The sequence below is a fragment of the Sturnira hondurensis genome, unplaced genomic scaffold, assembly GCF_014824575.4.
Source record: "Sturnira hondurensis isolate 20B ecotype Veracruz unplaced genomic scaffold, ASM1482457v3 Scaffold0004136, whole genome shotgun sequence".
NCBI lineage: Eukaryota > Metazoa > Chordata > Mammalia > Chiroptera > Phyllostomidae > Sturnira > Sturnira hondurensis.
Window position 1 is genome coordinate 8,444,953 of NW_028076767.1, and position 21,088 is coordinate 8,466,040.

The 21,088-nt window shown below is 39.3% G+C and overlaps 1 protein-coding gene across 2 annotated transcripts in view; it reads left to right on the plus strand.

Moving 5' to 3' along the window:
• The first annotated feature begins 11,451 nt into the window (after positions 1-11,451).
• The window catches only part of BOLL (boule RNA binding protein), a 28,254-nt gene continuing 18,617 nt past the window's right edge, over positions 11,452-21,088 (plus strand). The window contains exons 1-4 of one of the 2 annotated variants that reach the window (XM_037044695.1): positions 11,452-11,472; positions 15,285-15,428; positions 18,922-19,013; positions 20,800-20,854. In XM_037044695.1, the coding sequence (XP_036900590.1) occupies positions 11,452-11,472; positions 15,285-15,428; positions 18,922-19,013; positions 20,800-20,854 (312 nt within the window). Of the gene's footprint in view, positions 11,473-15,284; positions 15,429-18,921; positions 19,014-20,799; positions 20,855-21,088 lie in introns of those variants that run through there. The other variant, XM_037044696.1, reaches the window with a different exon arrangement.

Sequence of the window (21,088 nt, forward strand, 5' to 3'; positions counted from 1 at the left end):
TGCATTTCCCTTCATTTCAATTAGTTCAGCCTTCATATGTTCCTCTAATTTGTGGCTAAAGTCAACCAGTTCTGTGAGCATCCTGATTACCAGTGTCTTGAATTGTGCATCTGAGAGGTTCACTATTTCCTGGTCACTTAGAGTTATCAGCTCTGGGGCTTTGAGTTCTTCTTGAGCCATATTTTGGACTGTTCGTGCCTGTTAAGTATGAGGAGCAGAGCCCTGGGTGTTCACCAGGGCCGGGCGACCCAGTCGCTGGGTTGTGACGCTGTATGTGGGGGCGAGGCTGAAGGAAAACAATGGCGGGCACCCTTTGCTTCCTCCCGCCGCCACCGAGGGCTGCACGATTCGTCCCACTGCGCTCGAATGTGCGACCGTGGTCAGCCGCTGCTGGGTTCCTTGCTGGGAGCTGCGCGGTCCGTCTCACTTCTCACTCCCACCGTCTCAAGCCCTCACTTGGTCCGCCCGACGCTACCCCGGCTGCCTGGGCGCCTGGGGTCAGGGGATCTTTCCTGCCCAACCCTGCTCCGCTGCTGGCTCCACCCCTCTTACCCATCCGGTTGAACGGTTCGTTGTTGTTGGACTTCCGTATAGTTCAATTTTTCTGTTCTTTGGCTGCATCTTTGTTCTCCAAACCTTTGTTGTATTCAAACTTGGTTGTGGGAGAAGGCACAGTGTTTCCACCTACACCTCCATCTTGGCAGAAGTCCCCAAAAGGACAGTATTTTTAAATGGGAGAAGGAACTCCTGCACAACCTGGACTGGTTTGGCAGAGGATGGCAGAGTTTTTCTCTCCATGTTCTATAGGCCTGCATTGGTCCCCAACCTTTTTGGCACCAGGGACCAGTTTCATGGAAGACAATTTTTCCATGAAAGGAGCAGGGACAGGAGGCAGAACTCAGGTGGTAATGCAAGTGAAGTTTTGGCCCCTTACCCTAGCTCAACTCCTGCTATGACGCAGTTTCCTAACAGGCCAGGGACTAGTACCAGTCTATGGCCTGGGTGTCGGAGACCCCTGAGAGGGGATGTGCTCTGAGGCAGAAGCCTGCCATTTTTCCTGATTATGGGATTTTTGAATAAAAGACCCCTTTCCTTCTTCACCAAACCTCTGCCTCCAGAATTTGCCTATGGGTAACAGGCAGCAGAACCCCATTTCTGTTTAGTAACACTAACCCAAAATGTATAGATGGCTTACATTATTCCTGGAAAAAAATTATGAAGTAAAAATAATTCTAGTGGACATTTCAAAAATTACAGGGCTGATCTTTCTCTTATTTCCATACAAGGATATCTCCAGCTGTATTATGAGATAAAAACACTGACCAATGTGGACCAAAAAAGGGAGCCCCAACTAAACTTGACCAGTTCAGGGGGAGGGTCACATGAAAGGCCTTACTAACCAGAGGCCAAAGTAACCACATAAGGTGGCCTGAATGTAAAAATTCCTAATTAAAAGCAGGTCATTGTGAGTAGTTACAACCTAAACTTATAGCTTCCTTAACAAAGGTCAATCTTTACCTTTCAAACTGTCTATTGTCTTTGTGCATCTAAAATAACATACTTTTGAAAGGTCAGAGTAATCTTCTATTGCAGACCCCTGGAAGGCACAACCCCTGGCACCACAGCACAAGACCTCACTATTATCTTATTGCCCAAATACCATCTCTTTGTGCTGTAAACGTTAACTGTCCTGGATCCGCCAATGTAAAAGAAGCATTTGTCTCTCTGGTTTCACTTTTTAATCCAATCTCAGAGATTAGCCCATTTTGCTTTCTCTCATCTCCCTAATCTACTACCAATGAATTTCATGTAACCATCCTTACATGTCTTCCTTTGATTCTAATATATAAAATAAGTTGCAAAACTGCCATTCTCTGGAGCATGTTCTCAATCCATTGAGATTTTGCTTCCTGGTAATTGTCTTCAATCGACTTACACAAATTCTCATGACCTTTTTTTAAGTCTGGACATTCTTTCACCAACACTCTACATCTGACAAGAAGTCTCACACAAAAAAATTGCTTTTTGATACATGTATGTACACCCACTTCTGAAAACAACACAAGGTCCTAAATGGATACAGTGTCTTAAGGTATCAGATAATGGTAGTATGAAGCCATGACCACTAGCAAGATATGTTAAAGCCATGTTTGCTTCATCTTTTTGGAAGTTTTATGATGTGCATAAATATTAGTGGCAACATATATATAATAAATACTAAATGAATAAAAATGATGGGCATCCTCAAAAACCAATGAGTGTACAAAGTGTTGAGATCCCTGCTGAAGACAGAGGTCCTCAGAATCTCTTCCTATTTTACTAGGTCAAGAAGAAGAAAAAAGCATTCATCAAACACACCGAGGATGAGAGAAGCTTCTTTACAATGAATCGTTATGAGGAAAGGATGGGAGGCGACTTAATGATGAAAAGAAGAACCATGGCAAAAGAAGCATAAAGAATGGTCTAGGAAAGTAAATAGGAACAAAACAAAAACCTCATGAAAAATATTTGGTCCATTCCACTAGGAATCAGCTCAGTAGTCAAGGCAATGGAGCAATTAGAACAACTCAAATTTGTGAACATATTTCCCAATGCATTCTCCTACACCGGACAGCCACACTCTTGTCCATTTTCTCCAAGGGAAAAGGAGCAAGTTAAAGGGAAGCTTGCATTTTGAGTTCATAATCAATAACCTGTACCCAAACTGAGTTAATAAATCCTATGGCCCAAGTAACTAGTACCATAAGAAAGCATAAATTAAACTAAGGTTTTTGTGTGACTATATTTGTATTATAAACCAAATACTTAAAATTTTCAACTACTCACTATTCTTATGGGGAAACAGATCTCAGCAACGAAAAATAAATCAGTGAGTACCTACTGAACGTGGGTTTTGTGCTAAGACTTCTACAAGCATTATCTCCATTAATCCTCACAATAGCCTGAAGTAGTAGACACTATCGTCTTTATTTCGAGGGTGGAAAACAGAGATCATAGGAGCACACAATAGAGTTAGAATTGAAGTCCCACCATCGCCATCATGGCATCAATATATGATAATACTACCTCTAAAAACGTGACATTACCCAGGCTTATCCACAGGTGATGGTCAGTGAAGCTACTCCAGATATTTAATGATAGCTTTGAATTCTGATTGCTTCTAAAGTTTTTCAGTGCTTCAAGGAGGCCCAACCTTTAACATATCCAAATATATAAATACAAATACATATTTAAAATAAAGGAATTCTTCCTACTGAAAATAAGAGACTTCTCCCTTATTATTTTTTTACAGAATTTCCTTCTCTGTTCAAGTGTATGTCAATCTTCATAATCACTAAATAAACCTCTTGCCAGTCTCACAATTCAGAAACAATTCCTCCAGACCCATCTTTTTAAATGCATCTATTTGAAATGCAAACATAAAGGGCAATAGCTCCCCTTATCTTCCAGTTTCACCAAGAGAGTAAGAGCCTAACTTTGGTGATTGCCTTGCTCCAGTTTGCAAAACCACCTCCTGTTATAAAGATTTGTAAAGTTTATTTTTCCTGAAGATTATGGCCAGTGAAGTGCTGGCCCTAATTACTAGGTAAAGTTGGAATGAACTATTCGTGATGTCATGGATTGTATCTGCTTGGATATGTAAGGGAGTGATTCCTTTCTGTCTTTGTAATCACAGTGGATTGTGTGTGATGTATGTGAACAAGTTTCATGCTATTCAATAATAAAACTGTTTTCCACCTCTATTATCTTTGTGGAAAGGTTTTCTGGCTGGGGAGAAGTCGTTCTTTTTTTTTTTTTTCAATTTCCCCAGTGATAATAATATGCACATTTTCTTGAGCTTGGAACCAACAGAGGACAAATTCATGGAAAGATGTTTTTAAGCCTGTGGTCATTAAATACAGTGTGCACTCTGGACTTCATGTCACAATTTTAGGTTACCAAATCTACATTCCTGGTAGTCATCCCACCTGCAATTTCTGAGGTGCTCTGAGAAAAAACGTGTGGATTTTTCCTGGAGTTGTTCTGTTTCTATTATGTTTTCCTTCAACCAAAACCAAGCAGGAGTAACTTACTTAATCCCATTGCGGATGAAAAAAATCATTCGGTGGTTATAAACTCACTTTAGTATATGCTGCAGTATGCCCAACCCCCCCCTTCAGTACCTCCAGATGCTGAGAGTGTGGGTGGTTCTCAACTGAGTCCTGTCCAGAAATTGCCTTCCGAGGAAGGAAACCATCATGTCCAAAGTTAGGCCTCCCTCCCTGGCAGCAGCCTGCATCCAATGACTGTAGATGGACAGATGGAGATGGCAGGGCGTGGGGGGCATGGGGCCCTGGTCTCCAGGCACAACTCTGAAAGTCATCTAGGATCGCTGAGAACTCTGTTGCAGTATCACAATTCAACTTCTTCTGCCCAGTCCTGCTTCCTTCATTCCTCTTAGATGCTGTTTCCACGCTCAGGTCCCCCTCAACCCTGCCAAAACTCCTGAATGCTATTTTAAAAAGCTTAGGCTTTAATAGGAAATAAAAAGCATTTATTTGAGCAAAGAAGGACAGATTCAGGTAGCAATCTAAATTGTGCTCTGAAGGAACCAAAAAAGTCCGTATTTATAAAGGGCAAAACTATTCTCTTTAAGGTCCTCCATGTAAATAAAGGATGTCGGCTAGGTCAGCAGGGATTGGTTAGGCTCATTATGTAGATGGAGAATGCTCATAGTCAAAAAATGGACTGTTTCTTTCAAGATGAAGAATGTAGCAGGTCTAGCCACCATGATGAAGGGAAATAAATTCTATATAGATGCATGCAACAATCACTGATCCAGGATGTTTGCTGTTCGTCTTTGAGCTCAGTTTAGCAGTAGGTCAGCAACTTAACAATAGCTGTGGAACATGACACAGCATAGGCACCACTTCCTCTATGGCTTCTCGACACTTACACTTAAATGACACTCTTAGCAATGCTTATTCCATTCTATTGTCTCCACTATCAATGCAAATAAACCTCAGTCTGTTTCCTGAGAACGCAACTTGCAATAAGACAAAAATTTTTCCAAATGTCAAACAGTTACTTATATCTGAGAATGTGACAGTAAAACATAATGAACATAAATAAGCCAGTGTTTCCTGATACCATCTTACAGTACAAGAGCTATATTTAGGCAGGGCTGCCACTGGCCCCTTCAGCACCTTTTCATGAATTACCCATTGAATGGGTAGAGCCCTCCGGCTACATGGTTACGCGAGTTGAGCAGCAAGGATTTTAGTCTGTACTCTCCTTTGGCAGATACCCTTACGCATTGATTAATCTACACAACAGTAAGGAGAGTTGACAAGTAACAATTTAACAAATGTTTATACACAGGTGTTTGAAACGCAATAGGCAGAAGGACACTTGGAACTTGAAGTATTGCCAGGGAGCATAAGAGCATAGAAAATATGAATTGAGTTGTCATGATAGTGGCTGTGAAAATACTTCTTGCATTGCCCTGATCCATGCGGCTCAGTTGGTTGGGCTTCGTCCCACAAAGCAAAATGTTGCCAGTTTGATTCCCAAGTCAGGGCACATGTCTGCATTGCAGGTTCAGTCCCCAGTCAGAGCATGTACAAGAAGCAACCTATCAATGTTTCTCTCTCACATAGATGTTTCTCCCTGTGGGGGCAACTTTGCCTGCAACTCCCCCATCCACCATGGATGAAAATGAAACTACCAAGACATGATCTGCTTGGGGAGAAGTGGTCAATCTCTCAGAGGAGAAAGGCTAAGAACCTCTTCTTCAATGGCTTTTATTAGGTTGTAATATACAGGAATACAGGTAAAGCTCACTAATCAATGTCAGGCAGCAAGGATCAAACAGTAGATAATATTTCAAAGAAATCTGAGGGTTTAGTCTGAGTCAGTGTCTGTCAGGTAGGGTGTTGCAAAAACTTTGGGAGACATACTCATTTCCTGCTCGGACCCTTATCATATGAATGAAAGCACTCTTAGCAAAGCAGGCTTCACAGGACTTTGTGAATTCTTTCTTATGCCCCATCACCCCAGATCCGGCTCTAGTTGGAAAAGGGATGCACCGCCTTCCCAGTCAGAGGTTTTTAGGCTTAAGTGGATTAGAGCCAGGAAGTGCTTCTCCCAGAGGACATAGGGACTCGAGCTATGTCAGAATAGCCAGGGGGTGAGGGTCCATCACTCCCTCTTTGTTGCAGCCCCCCGGACTCCTTCCTTAAGGGCCTCCCAAGTGATCGCGTCTAACTTAGGTTGCCCCTCCTCTGAGGGGTCTTGCCTGTCTCTGACTAACCGACCAAGTGTTGGGGGCAGGTCATGAAGCAGAAGCAGCGCTGCTGCCAGAGACAAGCTTTGTCTCCTTAGTGGCTCACAGTCCAGAGGTCTCTTATCAGCCTTATCCATGGCGGGGGGCGGGGGGGGGGCAGTTACAGCTCCTGAAACCAGGCAGAGTGGTTCCCAACTTCTCCCCTTTATTTTTCCCTCCCTCCCTCTCTGTAAAAATAAGTAATTAAAATCTTTAAGGAAAAAAACATGCATCTGAAGGAAGTCAGAATATGTCACCCCAAAATATGCCTCTTTGACATATGTAGAAGGCAATTAAAAAGCAGTAAAAGCTCAGAAGGCTACAAATCTTTTTTTAAGATTTTATTTATTTATCTTTAGAGGGGGAAGGGAAGGAAAGAAGGAGAGAAATATCAATGTATGGTTGCCTCTGGTGCATCCCCTGCCGGGAACTGGCCGGAAACTCAGGCATGTGCCCTGACTGGGAATCGAACCATGATCCTTTGGTTCACAGGCCCAAGTTCCATCCACTGAGCTACACCACCCAGGGCTTATAACTCTCTTTTTTACTGAAAATTCTTATCAGCTCAGAGATAGGTACCAGAGGAATATGCAAACAAACCTTGTTAAACCCTTATCTTCCTAGTCACTTCTTAACCTTTGATTCTATCTTCAACTGTTTGTCTTAACAGTTTCTCACAACTTATTGGGTGGGATATTTTTTGTTTGCTTTTTATCTAAAAGGTACAAAAGTTTTCTGCTCTAGTCACTTCTTTGGTCTTCATTTACATACATTAAAAATTCAATAAAATTTGCAGGTTCTTTTCCTATTAATCTGTCTTTGTCCGTTTAATTTTCAAACCCAGCCAGAGACCCTAAGAAGGTGGAGGAAAAAAATTCCTCCGCCCCCTCTCTACAGATCAAATTTAAGAATAGAAATAGGTAAAAAAAAAAAAAAAAAAAAAAACAGCAAAGTTAGTGGTCAGGAAAAACAGGTAAAGATAAAATAAAGGGATGGGCCAAGGCAAATACTGTAGGACTGGGTCTACAAGTGGACAGTAAGCTCTGGGTAACCAGTCTTGCACTGAAGTCTTGCTGTATGTGTCTTGTTTCTGTATATAGTTCTATTGCTTGCTCTTAAGGAAATATCTGAGAGTGAGAACATTCAAAGGATTCTGCAGTTGAGATGTTCCAAACACACAGTCTTCCCCTAAAAAAGCAACTGAAAACATGTATAATTGTCAAATCACACTTGCATGAATTAATAAAGAAGAGGTTTTCTGGCACTCACTGATTGTTCTTCACTGTCGGTCCAGAAGAAAAGGTAAAAACTGGAGGGTTTTTATCTTTTCCAGAAGGAAAGGTAAAAACTGGAGGATGACAATTATCTCTTTATTTAATCTCATTCTATATTTATTGAGTTCCTACCTTATGCTGCGCTGTAAGTTCTATATTGTATATTCTTGTGTCTAAGTAGTTGCTCGAAGTAAACAGCATAATCAAATAAGCCAATTAATTTTTTGCAAGGCATCTTCCAATAAATCAGATATTATTCTATTCTTTGCCATCTCCATAACATCCTCTCTGAGTGTAACTATTCTGTTCCCTGCAGAGGAAAAGGAAATCTGAACTTAACTCTTTGCTTCCTTAAAGCAGAGTTTTTCAAATCTTGTCCCACCTTTCCTATTTCAAATATTCAAACATTCACAGAGGAGAAGAAAGCACCTAAATCCTCCAAAACACAACAATAGGTCAACAGACATGGAAACAAGAAAGAAATCAAATGGACGCAGAGACATTTTCCAAACATTGATCCTCTTGTATTTTACCTAAGTTCAGTCACTGTCTGGTCTGGGCGATCTCTGTACCTGGCAACTCTTCTACAGGTACAGTTAGCACATCGAGTGTATAAACTTTCTATTTACTTTGCTCCTTCTCCCACTAGACCACAGGTTGTTGGAAAGCAAGAGCCAGGTCTTAATTATTGGCATATCCCCTGACTTTACAGTAAAGGCTAGTCCACAGGAAGTATGCTAATGGTTACCTAGTTTTATAGGCTAGAGAACAAATCAAGGGTTATCAAGAAAAGGATTGCCTGGAATAGATATTAAGAGTTGGAATCTGTAGCTAGAAGACTCAAGAGGCAGGAACAACAGAACTGCCAGTAAGGGGAGGCAAGCAATGAGGGCAGGCTTAAGTAAACCTCTGAAACAGTAACTATGCTCTGAACAGACTATGTGAAGAAAACAGAGAGACGATGAGATGCTAGCACAAAACATAAGAAAATGGGATACTGAAGTTTGCTATTTGTCATGTGTTGTACTTTTATATCTTCAGTACCTGAAATTTGAGACTTCCAAATGATCACGACCCATCATCATCCATGCCCAACAGTCCCAGTTTCTCTCTAGTTTTCCTTAACCCTTTCCCAGTATTTTATTCTCATTGCTGCCACTAGAGTAGTATTCTCCTTATCTGTTTTCAGTCTCTGAAAAACTGTTCTCTGTTCTGAGAATAGCTTCCTAAATTTTAACTCTCATTATATAACTTCCTAGTTCAATAACCTTCCATGGGCAAAGGTCTCCAGAATAAAATTCTAAGTCCTTATTCTATAGTAGAAATAGTGCGGTAGAGCGCACTGTGCGTGGGTGGTGCAGTCAAACACAACTAAGTTCTGAAAAATGCATCTGCCACTTAATAGCAAGGTGACTACACAAGTCACTTTTACCACTCTAAGGCTTAGATCTCCAGGGAGAAAGAGGGTGGCAACTAAGAAGATTAAAAAGGAATGTGCCTAGCCCAATGCCGGCTACCTGACAAGGGCTCAATATCTTTCTTCCCAGCTTACCACCCAGACCAGCATTCCAGCGGTGATGGATGGTGTCCTCACCCAGCTCGGAACACTGTGCTTCCCTGCTGTCCTCTGTGCTCCCACAGATGCCAGAGCACAGGTCATATTACCCTATTCTGCTTGTATCTTATTTATTATCGGTGACTTTAGATATAATTATTATTTTGAGTAATTAGTCTTTCCTCCCCTTCTAGATTGAAAACACCTCTAGGACAGAGGTGAGATCTTATTTACTCTCTTATCTCCGGTAGTATAGAGTCATGTACTACACATAACAGGAACTCTATAAATGTTTACTAAATTGAATTTATAGTTTTACACAATTTATCTAAGCTTTGAAGTAAAAAACAACTTTTGGTGTAGGAATTAAAAGAGTCAGAAGCCTAACAGACAATTACCATATTGTAATTACCCTAGCACCCAACAAAGGCATTGAAATAAAGTTGGTGTTTCCTAAATTTTGCTGATTAGTTTGTGAACACCTTACTGTAGTGAATACAGTCTTCAATAATAAGTCCTTTTAGTTTAAAAGGACAGGTAAAAGAGAGGATAGTAATATCTATAACATCCATCAGTACTACTAGAAAAATGCCTAAAGAAGATCAATGGTATTGAACAGCAAAATTATTCTGCTCTAGAATTCGTTTTAATTTGAGTCAGTTTGTACTCTTTATTTTCACAGACACAAAAACTTGAAAAATGACCTTAAATTGCATGCAGAAATGTATAATGGCATATCAGGGTGCTTTAGCTGAACTGTATTCAATTAACAAAAGTTGTTTCCATTTTATTTTTGGTAAATAATATTAAGAGCTAATCTTTGAACAGATTAAAATATAGTCGTGCTGCTTTTTTTACCTTTTATCTTAAAAGTAAAATAACCCAAAGTCAAACTTTTACAATAGACAGAACAAAAGTTACAGCTGATGTAGTTTTTTTTTTATTTTAACAATTATTGCTGCTAATTCTTTAAAAATATCTGGCAAAATGGTTAGTTAAGATCATGAACTGTTGTCAGAGAGACCCCAGGTAAAATTGTTATAGCTTTAGCCTATAAATCTTCAATTTACTTAGCCTATAAATCTTGATTTGCTTAGCCTACAAAAATTACAAATCTTCATTTCCTCACCTGTAATACAAAGATAATGGGAGTATCTATTTGAAGGATTGCTGTAAGAATAAAATGATTAAATACACTGACTATAAGGGACTGTGCCCGACACAAAGGGAGGTCTTGATAAATGGTAGCTATAATAACCACCACTATTACATACATTTATTTAGTAATTATTTACAACTTGGTTATGTATTATAGTGTGTATCACCAATACAACATATCCTCAGCTACGTTTTAGAAATAATTTTTACAAAGCAGTCTTCTTTCAAAGGAGACCCCAAGGCTACTGGCCACTCCAGCCAAGACCCCCAGTCCTCACCCTCTCCAGTGCGTCCGCAGCTTCGTGGTGGACCGGCTCCCGAGCCTGTGTGGCGGACTGGCCAGCTCAGCCGAGTCCAGCCCGCGGGAACCGCGCGAGCGCTGGCCTGGGGCGGGCGCCGGGCTCAGGCCGGGCTGAGCAGCCAGTCTTGGCTAAGCCGCCCGAGCCGCGCCGCCCCGCCCGCTCTGCCGGGTGAGTGACGGCGACAACAGGTGCAGCGCGGTGTCTGATCTTCTCTGGAGCACCGAAGTTTGGCTCATCGGGCCCTGGGGGTCAGAGTTTGCCTGTGAGAACTGCCTTCCTCACCTTGCAACAGCCTTACGACGTCGCCCGTCAGCCGCCGGCTCTTGCACCTTAGTAAAGTCTGAGGTCACCTCTCCCGAAACCCACGGAGTCTTGAGGCCGACTTTTCTCCAAAGGGGAGAACAAGGCCAGGCTTCGGGTGCATGGAGTTTTGCATAACCGTTTGCTCTCTCCTTCCCGGCCGTCCGAAAGCAGGCGAGAGCGGCCCCAGCACCGAGTCCTCGATCTGCACAGCCCACGCCCACTCCGACTTGCTGCCCGCTCTGTCCCTGAGACGGCCCAGTTCGGCGACGACTGGCCACCCCTGAAACCGGCCCGCCCGCGCCCCACCCCGGCTTACCGCGCCCGCCTGCCTGCAGCCTGCGACGTCGTTCGCTGCCCCTCCCCTCCACCTTCCAACCCCGCCCCGGGTGGCAGGTTCAGGTCCCGGGTCCGAACCTGTGCCCCTGCAGCTGCCACCGCCGCCGCCAGAGGGAGTCTCCGTCGGGAAACGTGGTGCAGCCTTCTTGGTGCGAAGGTGCTTTCAAATTTTAGGTTTCTGTTCCTTCCCCCCCGCGTTTCTGAAGAGCATAGAGGAAGATGGAGAGCGAGTCTGGGGCGGTGAGTACAGCGGTCGGGGCCCTTGGCCCCAGGGTAGCGGGGACAAGGAGCAGAGTGGGCTCCGTCCCTGAGAGGCTGGAAGGACGAGGTCTGGAGCCCAAACGCCCGCGATTTTATTGGGATGAACCGTGGACAGGGTGCCCCATCAACCACCATGCAGAGTGGCCTGCCCATAAGCCCCGTTTGACTGTGTTGTGGGTTCGGGAAGTTGCGGCCATAGGGCCGAAAGCGGTATAGACGGGCTGGGGGACCTCGAAAATGGCTGGGAGATTTTGGGAGGCTGTGGGTGGCAGGGCCCGGTGCACCAGACTGGGTCCAGGCCAGATAAACAGCTTTCCCGCCGAAAGTGGGCTTGGCTTCGTCTTTGACGCTCGCTCCAGCAGCCTCAGCCCAGCGGCTGACCTCTCTCTCCTCCCCGACTGCTCCGTGGGGACCCGAAGGCCTCAGCGCCCTGGGAGGCGGACACCCTGGCCCAGGTCGGACGAGGATACATTAACAGCGAGCGCTCTTTTGAGGGGATTGGGCCGGGTGGGGGGAGGGGCAGGAGGCTGTGCAGACCCTGGCAACGTGCAGCCGTCTCGCCAGCAGCCAATCAGCGCGTGCTACGCAAGGGTCGTGGGGTTAGCTACGCGCGAGGCGTCGGGTCGGTGCCGTTGAGGGTTCCCGCCACGGCTGCTGGCGGGTTTGTGGGGCAAAATTTCTCGCTGGTTAGCCTTTTTTTCCCTCCCGCACTGTGGTGGGGAGGGAGTGGATCCTCGTGTCAGTTCCCAAAATCACGATGACCCAAGAGAACCCGAGGAAGTTGTCTCTGCAGCCATTTCCTCCAGCGCCTCAACTTGCTGGCCTCGGAGGGGAAGGAGCTTCGAGGCCGTGACTGCGACGGTTAGCCCACCCTCTTCCTGTTGTCTGTTGGCGGAGTAGATGATCGATTTCAAGATTAATTCTCAAGGGGTGGAGGTAGTGAAGGCACATTACTTTGGAGGAGATTTTTGAAAAACTCTCCAGTGCTGGAAGGTTACTAAGCTAAGGACCCTTCTAATAACCTGGTAACAGCGCCTAGATGGTTTTCGTACACTTGCAAATCTGTTGCCAGCGGGATTTGAGGCATTTGTGTTCGACTCTGCATTGCTATGCTTCTCTAAGGAGCTTAGGTGTTGCCTCTACCTGAACCTTGTTACTACTAATATCAAAATATCTTGTAGGCTATTATTCATACTGTATTCTAAAACCTGCTGACTACTGGTTAGCATATCATGAGCAAGAAGAAATGATTCATTCGCTTATTCGTTCGTTCTACCAGTATTTACTGAATCCCTGCTATGTACCATCAGTACTTTAAAGGCTGCAGTGAACAAAACTGGCAAAACCCCTACCCTCGTGAACATTACATTATAGGAAAGAGAGAGACAATAAGCCTAAGTCAATTATATATTATGTTGCAAAGTGATGAGTGGTAACGGGAAAAAGCAGTTGTAACCTACAATAGAGCAGGAGCCTTAGAAACTGGAGGATGTATTGGATGTAAAAAGTTGATGTTTTTCTTCTCTCAGTATCATATAATTTCTCAAGATTGGAAATAAAGCACTTTGTTCACTTCTGTTCATGTCATCTCTCAGTGAAAAAGAATGAGGTTCACTTTTATTTAAACAAATTTGAGAACAAATGAGCTCTTCCATTGAACACTTTGTTTTTATGAAGATTTTTTTAATTGCAAATAGGTGATTTCTACACTTTAAACAGGCAGAGAGACAAGATTATATCTACTATTCTATTCTTTCTAACAATACAAATACACAATTGAAAAATAAAACTGAGTATCCCAGAACCATCTGTTCTGGGCACTATACCCTACAAGTAAAGTCACTGAAGTTTCAAATAACCTTCAAATGCCCAGAAAGGATGCTGATAAGCTTGGACTCCAAATTACTTTAATTAACAAACAACATGGTGATTAGTAAATGTGATGACTTTTCTGTGGTTTAATAAATGTTTTTATGAACTCCTTTATTAAAAGCATGTGTTTTTCCCCCTTAAGACTAGATGGAGAATAGAACCCATATGGTTCAGCCCATAGGCTCATAGTCACCACTGGCCTAGTCATTTGTACATCTTGCAGAGGTTAATTTAGAGGTAATTTTTTTGTTCGCTAATGAAGTGAAAGGGGAGAACAAATACAAAAAAAAGAACAATTCCATTATCTAAATTGAAATTCATTTTCATGTAGTTGTTTCTCAGAGAATTGAAATTATGAACTTCAAGCTTTTCAAAACACTCATTTAGTATGATGGACTGTCCCAGAAGTCTGTTAAGTGTTCCTAGAAGGAAAATAGCAAGTTCTTGAACTGGTTTCTCTTCAAAATTCTATTCTCAAATCTTTTTCTAGAGGTACCTTAAGAGTCTGCTGTCTTGCCATTGTGCAAAGGCTCATATGTTATTCTATATTTATTAAAATCTAAATTAGGTCTCCTGATTCTGAACATATGGATGTACACATCTTTGGTATAGTTCAAGTCATTGGTATAAAAATGTATACTTATGAAACCAGTCAAATCTTCAAACTGATAAGTGCACTTAAAAATCTGATGTTAGCCATTGCCAGATGATTCAGTTGGTTGGAGCATTGTCCCATACTCAGAGATTGCGGGTTCAATTCCCGATTAGGGCACATTTCTAGGTTTCGGGTTTGATCCCCCATTGGGGTGGATCTGGGAGGCAACCAAACCATGATTTTCTTTCATATCTCTTTCTCTGTCTCTCTGTCTCTATCTCTATCTTTCTCACTCCCCCCTCTTTCCCTCCCTCCCTCCCTGTCTCACTTCCTGTCTCTCCCAAGTCAATGAACATATATATGCTCAGGTGAGGATTAATAAAATAATTTTAAAAAATTAAAACTTTGTGTTAGCCAAAAAACAATGAATTTGAGCGTTGGTGTTCATTAGTTTGTCACTGTTCTTTAGCCAGAGATCACTAGGAACACACCTATACTTTAATAAACTTGGGTCTGTTAAATTGTTGCCCTTCCTAGGATATACACCATGGGGCCTGTCAGCAAGACAATGTTAGAGAACTTTAAGGATATAGGCTCATTGTTAGCATTTTTTTAGGAAAGTTTAAGAAAGAAGGGCTTTACTTTGAAATGCATGTTATCAGAATTGTATGATTGGTATGTTAATTCTTAACTTGTAGACAAGAAATATAGAACAAAGCTAAAGCTGTGATAGATAAAGAAGGAACAGTCACTCATTTAAGCCAGAATAGAGGGATATTTGGTCATTCTTGTGGTTTGGATAATGTTTTTGTTTTTGCCAGTGTTCAAGTCTGATTGTGGTATGGTCTTATTCTTATCCTGATCCATCACAGTCATGGAATAGCCTTGCTTGATGTTGGTGTTCTGTTAACAAGAGAATGCCACAGCCTACCTATGAGTTCTAGGCCAACTCCTAACACCACCAGGACCCCGTTGGTTTTACCAAGCCAGCTCCTAACTTTCCAGGGCTATTTTTCTCTTTCTCAAACTTCTTTTTGAGTTTAATATTCCTCCTTAATATTTATAATATTAAATAGCATACTTAATAATTATTAAGATAAGTATGTTAAATAATATGGTTTTCCCTATAGTGGAGTCTACATTTTCTATCTTTATGTTGCCCTCAAAAGTTATTAGCTTTCATTGTAATCTTCATAGATTAGAATAAAATTAAAGTCTGAAGTACATATTATTTAAATGACTTATCTTTTTGAAAAAACATGTTTTCAACTTGCATCAAAAGTTACATCTAGTGCTAAAAGTTTAAAAGAATTTTATTTTACAGCAAACATCAAATCAGACGCAAACAGATTCATTATCTTCATCCCCTAATCCTGTGTCACCTGTGCCTTTGAATAACCCAACAAGTGCCCCAAGATATGGAACAGTGATCCCTAATCGCATCTTTGTAGGAGGAATTGACTTTAAGGTACCTATTTATGCATATAACATGGTGTGGTTTTTGCATTAGAAGTTATTTTATTTCTCAGGAATTATTTTCTTGTACAACTATAAAAATAATAACATGTTTGCTATTTGTACAGTGACTAATAGGTTTCAAATTGTCTTACCATAAAGAATATTTTCAAAAACAATAAAGGCTAAATAAAGCATATGCAATTGTTCAGTTTCACATACATGGAAATTGAGGCTCGCTGACTTGCATATAGGCTCTTAGCTGAGTAACAGAGTAAAGACTAGAATCCCAGTTTTCTGACTCATAGCTCCGTAGTCTTCATTTCACCATTCCACACTAATTACATTTTATTGCATAATATTCCAGTAGCCCAAATAATGTGATTATAATTTGCAAAAGAAGACTCAAAAACACACACACACAAAATTTACTCCTATAAAATCCTGTTTCTTTATCCCAACTTTTATTTTCAGANTCACATACATGGAAATTGAGGCTTGCTGACTTGCATATAGGCTCTTAGCTGAGTAACAGAGTAAAGACTAGAATCCCAGTTTTTTGACTCATAGCTCCGTAGTCTTCATTTCACCATTCCACACTAATTACATTTTATTGCATAATATTCCAGTAGCCCAAATAATGTGATTATAATTTGCAAAAGAAGACTCAAAAACACACACACACAAAATTTACTCCTATAAAATCCTGTTTCTTTATCCCAACTTTTATTTTCAGATTCCTGAGTAATCTCCTAGACTTCTATCTCTTGCAAATTGCTTTCTATCAACTAATTTAAAATCTGATAACCAAAACAGTCCTGTGATCTTGCCAGAATAAAGCATCTCAACAGTAATACAGTCAAGTAACATAATCAGCTATTTCAGAGAGTCATACTTTGTGAGATGTTTTGCAGCATCCCTATATTGGAGGTATTAGTGAACACCTACAGAAAAGGCACACGTGGATATTTTAAGTGCAATATGCCCTTAGTTCCAAGTGGATATATGGAAGGATTTTCAAGCTTCCATATTATGTATTAGAAATTACAATTTAGAGTTGTCTTTCTTAATGCAAAAAAAAATATCCTGTGTTATTAGGGTATTATATATGATGATTATAACTCACTATTTCTCTATAATCAGTCTGTCACAGTTTGGATAGAATTATTTTTTTTCTGCTCAAGAGAAATACTACATTTAATATAGTTGTCAAAATAATGAATCTTAAGCAAGTATATGATTGGTTTACAAAAAAATAAAGTAAAAAAGGATTTCTTATGAAATGCTTATTTTTAAAAAGATTTTCCGATTCTGTGGAAAATATTAATGGCAGACAATAAATATTCAAAGTGATCATTCTTGCTCAGAATTTATATTACAACAGCTTAGTATATTTTTTAAATAAATCATCAATAAATGTAAACGTTTGTATGGCTAAGTTATTCTAACTTACTGAAACCTACAGCCACAAAATGAATTTTGGAGGCCATTGTTACAATTCAGTCATAGCTTTAGGGTAACTGCTAGAGTTCCCTCCCTTATGCTTATACCTTTTCCAAAATCATAGATAAATGTCTGTAATGAAACAGTTTATTTATCAGCAAGCAGTCTCAAGCTTTTTTTAAAAAAGTTTTCTCTTTAGAAGTCCATAGCCCATGTCTTTAATATTTAATCCTCTTTCTGTCTCTTTTCAATGAAGTCAAGGTGCAATATTGAGCTATTAATTCTTTTACCAGAAATTAGAATGAATTCATTTGTTTTCAAATCTCTAATAGAATCTGTAGTCTGGTGTTGATTCCATTTTGTAGTTATTGAAGTAAGAGGCATTCAAATAGCCCTAACCAGTGTGGCTCAGTTGGTTGGGCATTGGTCCCACAAAGCAAAAAGTCACTGATTCAATTCCTGTCAGAGCACATGCCTGGGTTGTGGGTTCCTTCCCTGGTCAGGGAGTGAGCGAGAGGCAACTGATCAGTGTTTCTCTCTCACATCGATGTCTCTCTCCTTCTCTTTCTCATCCCTTCTTAAATAAATAAATAAATAAATAAATAATCATTTGTTAATCTAACAAATTAGATTAGATTGTTAGATTAACTCAGTATTTGTCTACAGTTTAGTAGGCTTTAGGATACTAACTAGAAGCCAATAGTGTGTATAAGTAGCGAGGCAGCAGTGGAACTCAAGGCATAGCTTTGGTATTAGGCATGTGTTTACCCATGTGAATAAAGAAAAAGTTTTCTAGGGACATTTAAAACTTCTCTTGGGGGCAAACAATTATAGCTGAAGCAGCAAATGAAATTGCAGTGAATTTAGTACAAATACTTTAGGGAAAGTGATATTAATCTATTACGAGACTAATTAAAACCAGGTATGTCAAACCCATCTTTGTAGACATCTTGTACATTATAGTATAATTATGACTCATTTTCTTAATATCATCATAATGTCTGTATTTAGCTGAAATGTATATTAAGTATGATTTTTAAAAATATAAAAGCTTTAAATCTTATAGCTACTTCATTGTTACCACAAATTGAGACCCAGTACTTTTGGAAATACATTCTTTTCCTAAGAACGTTACTCTTCCAGGATACTGTGCTGATTAAAATAGTGGCTAGTGTAGACCAGGATAATTTAGTTCCGCTGCCTTGACTGTGGGCCTCTCTAGTTAATGGAGGTTTCCTCCACTTTCTGAAAGTAGAGCTTCCAATGAAATCTTTTCTAAACTGAAGTGTTATACAGGAAGGAAGTATTTACATATGGAAAAGTTTTTGTGTTTCCCAGACCCCAAAAGTTACCTACCAAGTCATACCAAATGTGTTTAATTATGTCCTGTTTTAAGCTAAGGATAACATCCTTACAAGCTCGCTCAGGTTTTTTCGATACCTTAGGACACATCTTGCTCAGGGGTACACAAAATAAATCGAGATAAACCGCAGATGCTTACAGACACAGTTTGAGGCTCTGGTGGCTTAGGCTGCCTGCTGCCTCTGTAAGGTCTCACTGCAAAATCACTGAATGCTGTTTGTACTTTTGCCTTTTTTTATAAATGCAAAAATCCTCTTTGATTTTAATTCCATTAGCTAAAATAGGTACTAATGTACATCATCCATAAAAGCAGTGGTGTAAGGCAAACTTTCAAAAAATGGGGATACCTGTATGTCCTTACTATAACTATAGCCATGCCTAATTCAAATTATTTTTTTAAACTGGCCAACTAGAGAATAAGAATTCCTTTAAATGTTGAGCTTTCTTTGTCATGTTGAAACAGTTCAGCTTAAAACATTTTATTGTGGAACTATGTTTAACAATGTAGTTACCCATAAAGCAAAGTATTTACATATGTTGATTTTAATAACCTAGTGGTTTCAGGTACTGTTTTAATGAGCAATATTCTTGTATTCATATTATTATTTATTTATAAATGTTTGTCTCCAAAACAAGCATAATAATTGTTTTATCTTTTATCAATTAAAAATGTTCTTTGTGTTTTCTTTCTATGCTATTAGACAAATGAAAATGATTTAAGAAAATTTTTTTCCACGTATGGGTCTGTAAAAGAAGTGAAGATTGTAAATGACAGAGCTGGAGTGTCTAAAGGGTTAGTATCTCTATAGATAGTACATAGAATTAACAATTGTATTTTTATCCACTTACTAGGTTTTATATGCTTACTTACTTTGGTTCCATTTTTTTAAAGAGAATTTTGTGCTTTTTTTCCCTTCCTAACTGTTGTGTGTGTGTTTTGGACAGAGAAGAACACTGTAACTTGTTGGGAAGTTATTCTTACATGTATTAAGGGACCATTCAGTGTTACATAGCAGGCACTTAATGCTGATTAGGTAATGTCCAATAGCTAAGGAACCAGAAGCTAAAAGAATCAGATACTTTTGGAAATTTATACCTGATTTAGACTAAAGAGAGCTTTATTTGAGAAGAGCTGACAGAAAGGAATATCTGTAGGTTGTGCCTCAGAGACTTAATTAAAGGACTAATTTGAGAACTATAACTCAGGAATAATTTTCATTTATTAATCAAGGAGAATGAAAATTCAGAAGAAAGCAATATAATTTGTCTACGAGTGTCTAATGACCTGAGAGCTGTTTCAGTGGATTGTTATGTGTAAAAGCCAAATTTCAGAGAAGAAAAGGGTAGTTTACATAGTTGGACTGCAAAGTCAAAGAAAATGGTTAAGGCAGTGAAGATCAGTGGAAAATTGTATTTGTTTTCTTGAGAGGCAAGACAGACATATATATAGGTGTGTGTGTGTGTATACACACAAATATATATATGAGAGAAGGGACCAATAAAGTGGATAGAAAACTATTAGTGGGAAACAACATATGACAAATGAAATATTTCCTCAAATGAGGAAATATTTGCCAAATAAATGAAATATTTCCTCAGAATGGTGAACAATATTAGGATAAAGTGAGATGGTACTTCATTTGTTTGGCTAATAAAATTGGCAGTATTTTGGTAATGTCCATTTTTTAATAATTGAAAATCACATAGAAATACATATAAACTGTATTTTATGCCTTTTCCACTGGGTGGTGTATGTGTTCTACCAAAAAAAAATTGTCAGAATATTTTCTTAACCCTTGTTTAATGTTTGGGCAAATAGAAAAAGAAACTTTATATATAATATAGTAATTATAAATTTAAGAAAACAATGACATATACATATAGTACTACTCAAAGAATTTTCTTAAGTTACTTAAATAGAAATTATGTTTTGGAGGGATATGCTTTTTATTTCTTTTCATTTCTTTTTGTCTACCTAGTTTGGCTTTTTTTCTGTATTTGTATCTTGAGCATTATGTGAATTATACTCTGAAGGTAACAATTACATATGAAAAGTAGAAGTATAGGCTGTATAGATTTTTTATTTAATTTGGGAGAAATATACTAATAAGTGTATTATCAAGTTATGTGTGCTCAATGTATTAGTAAATAATACATTGTATACTCCTTTACCAATGTAAAAATTTTAATTGTGTTGAAATTTTTTAATTAAAAGGTTTTTTTTACTTTGATTGACATTTAAGCTAAACTTTTATTATTTTAAAGAGATTATTGCTCTGGACTGAAATTTATCACATCCTTATAAGCCAGAACATGTATCTCTCATCCTTTTCTGCTTTATGCAGCTCAGATATGAAGTTGTTCCAAGATCCCTGAGTTTTTTTTTTGTAGTTCCCTTACTCTAAAAGGAGGTGATAGTGTTAGGCTGTGAATAATTCCCCTAAGTTTTGCCTGTGGGTACACCATAGAATAATGCTCACTCCTACAATGGCCCATTCTTAGAAAACAATATTTAAAAACAAATTTTTAATATACCTCTAAAGTAATGTTCTAAGAAAATAATTAATTTACTTGTATAGGTATGGTTTCGTCACTTTTGAAACACAAGAAGATGCACAAAAAATTTTACAGGAGGTAAGATTTTATAATGTATTTAATTTTATTTTTGGAACTTCTTTCTTTGAAAATAATCCTTTGAGATATTTATTTAATTGTAGGGTTCCAGTATAGTGATCAGTTGCTAAAAAAAAAATTAACTGATTTGCATCTTATGATCGACACTGCTCTCAATAAAAAACAAATTAATAAAAGAATTAATAAAAAAACATTTTCTGAATTAAAGAAAAACTTTATCTGCAGAAAATAAAT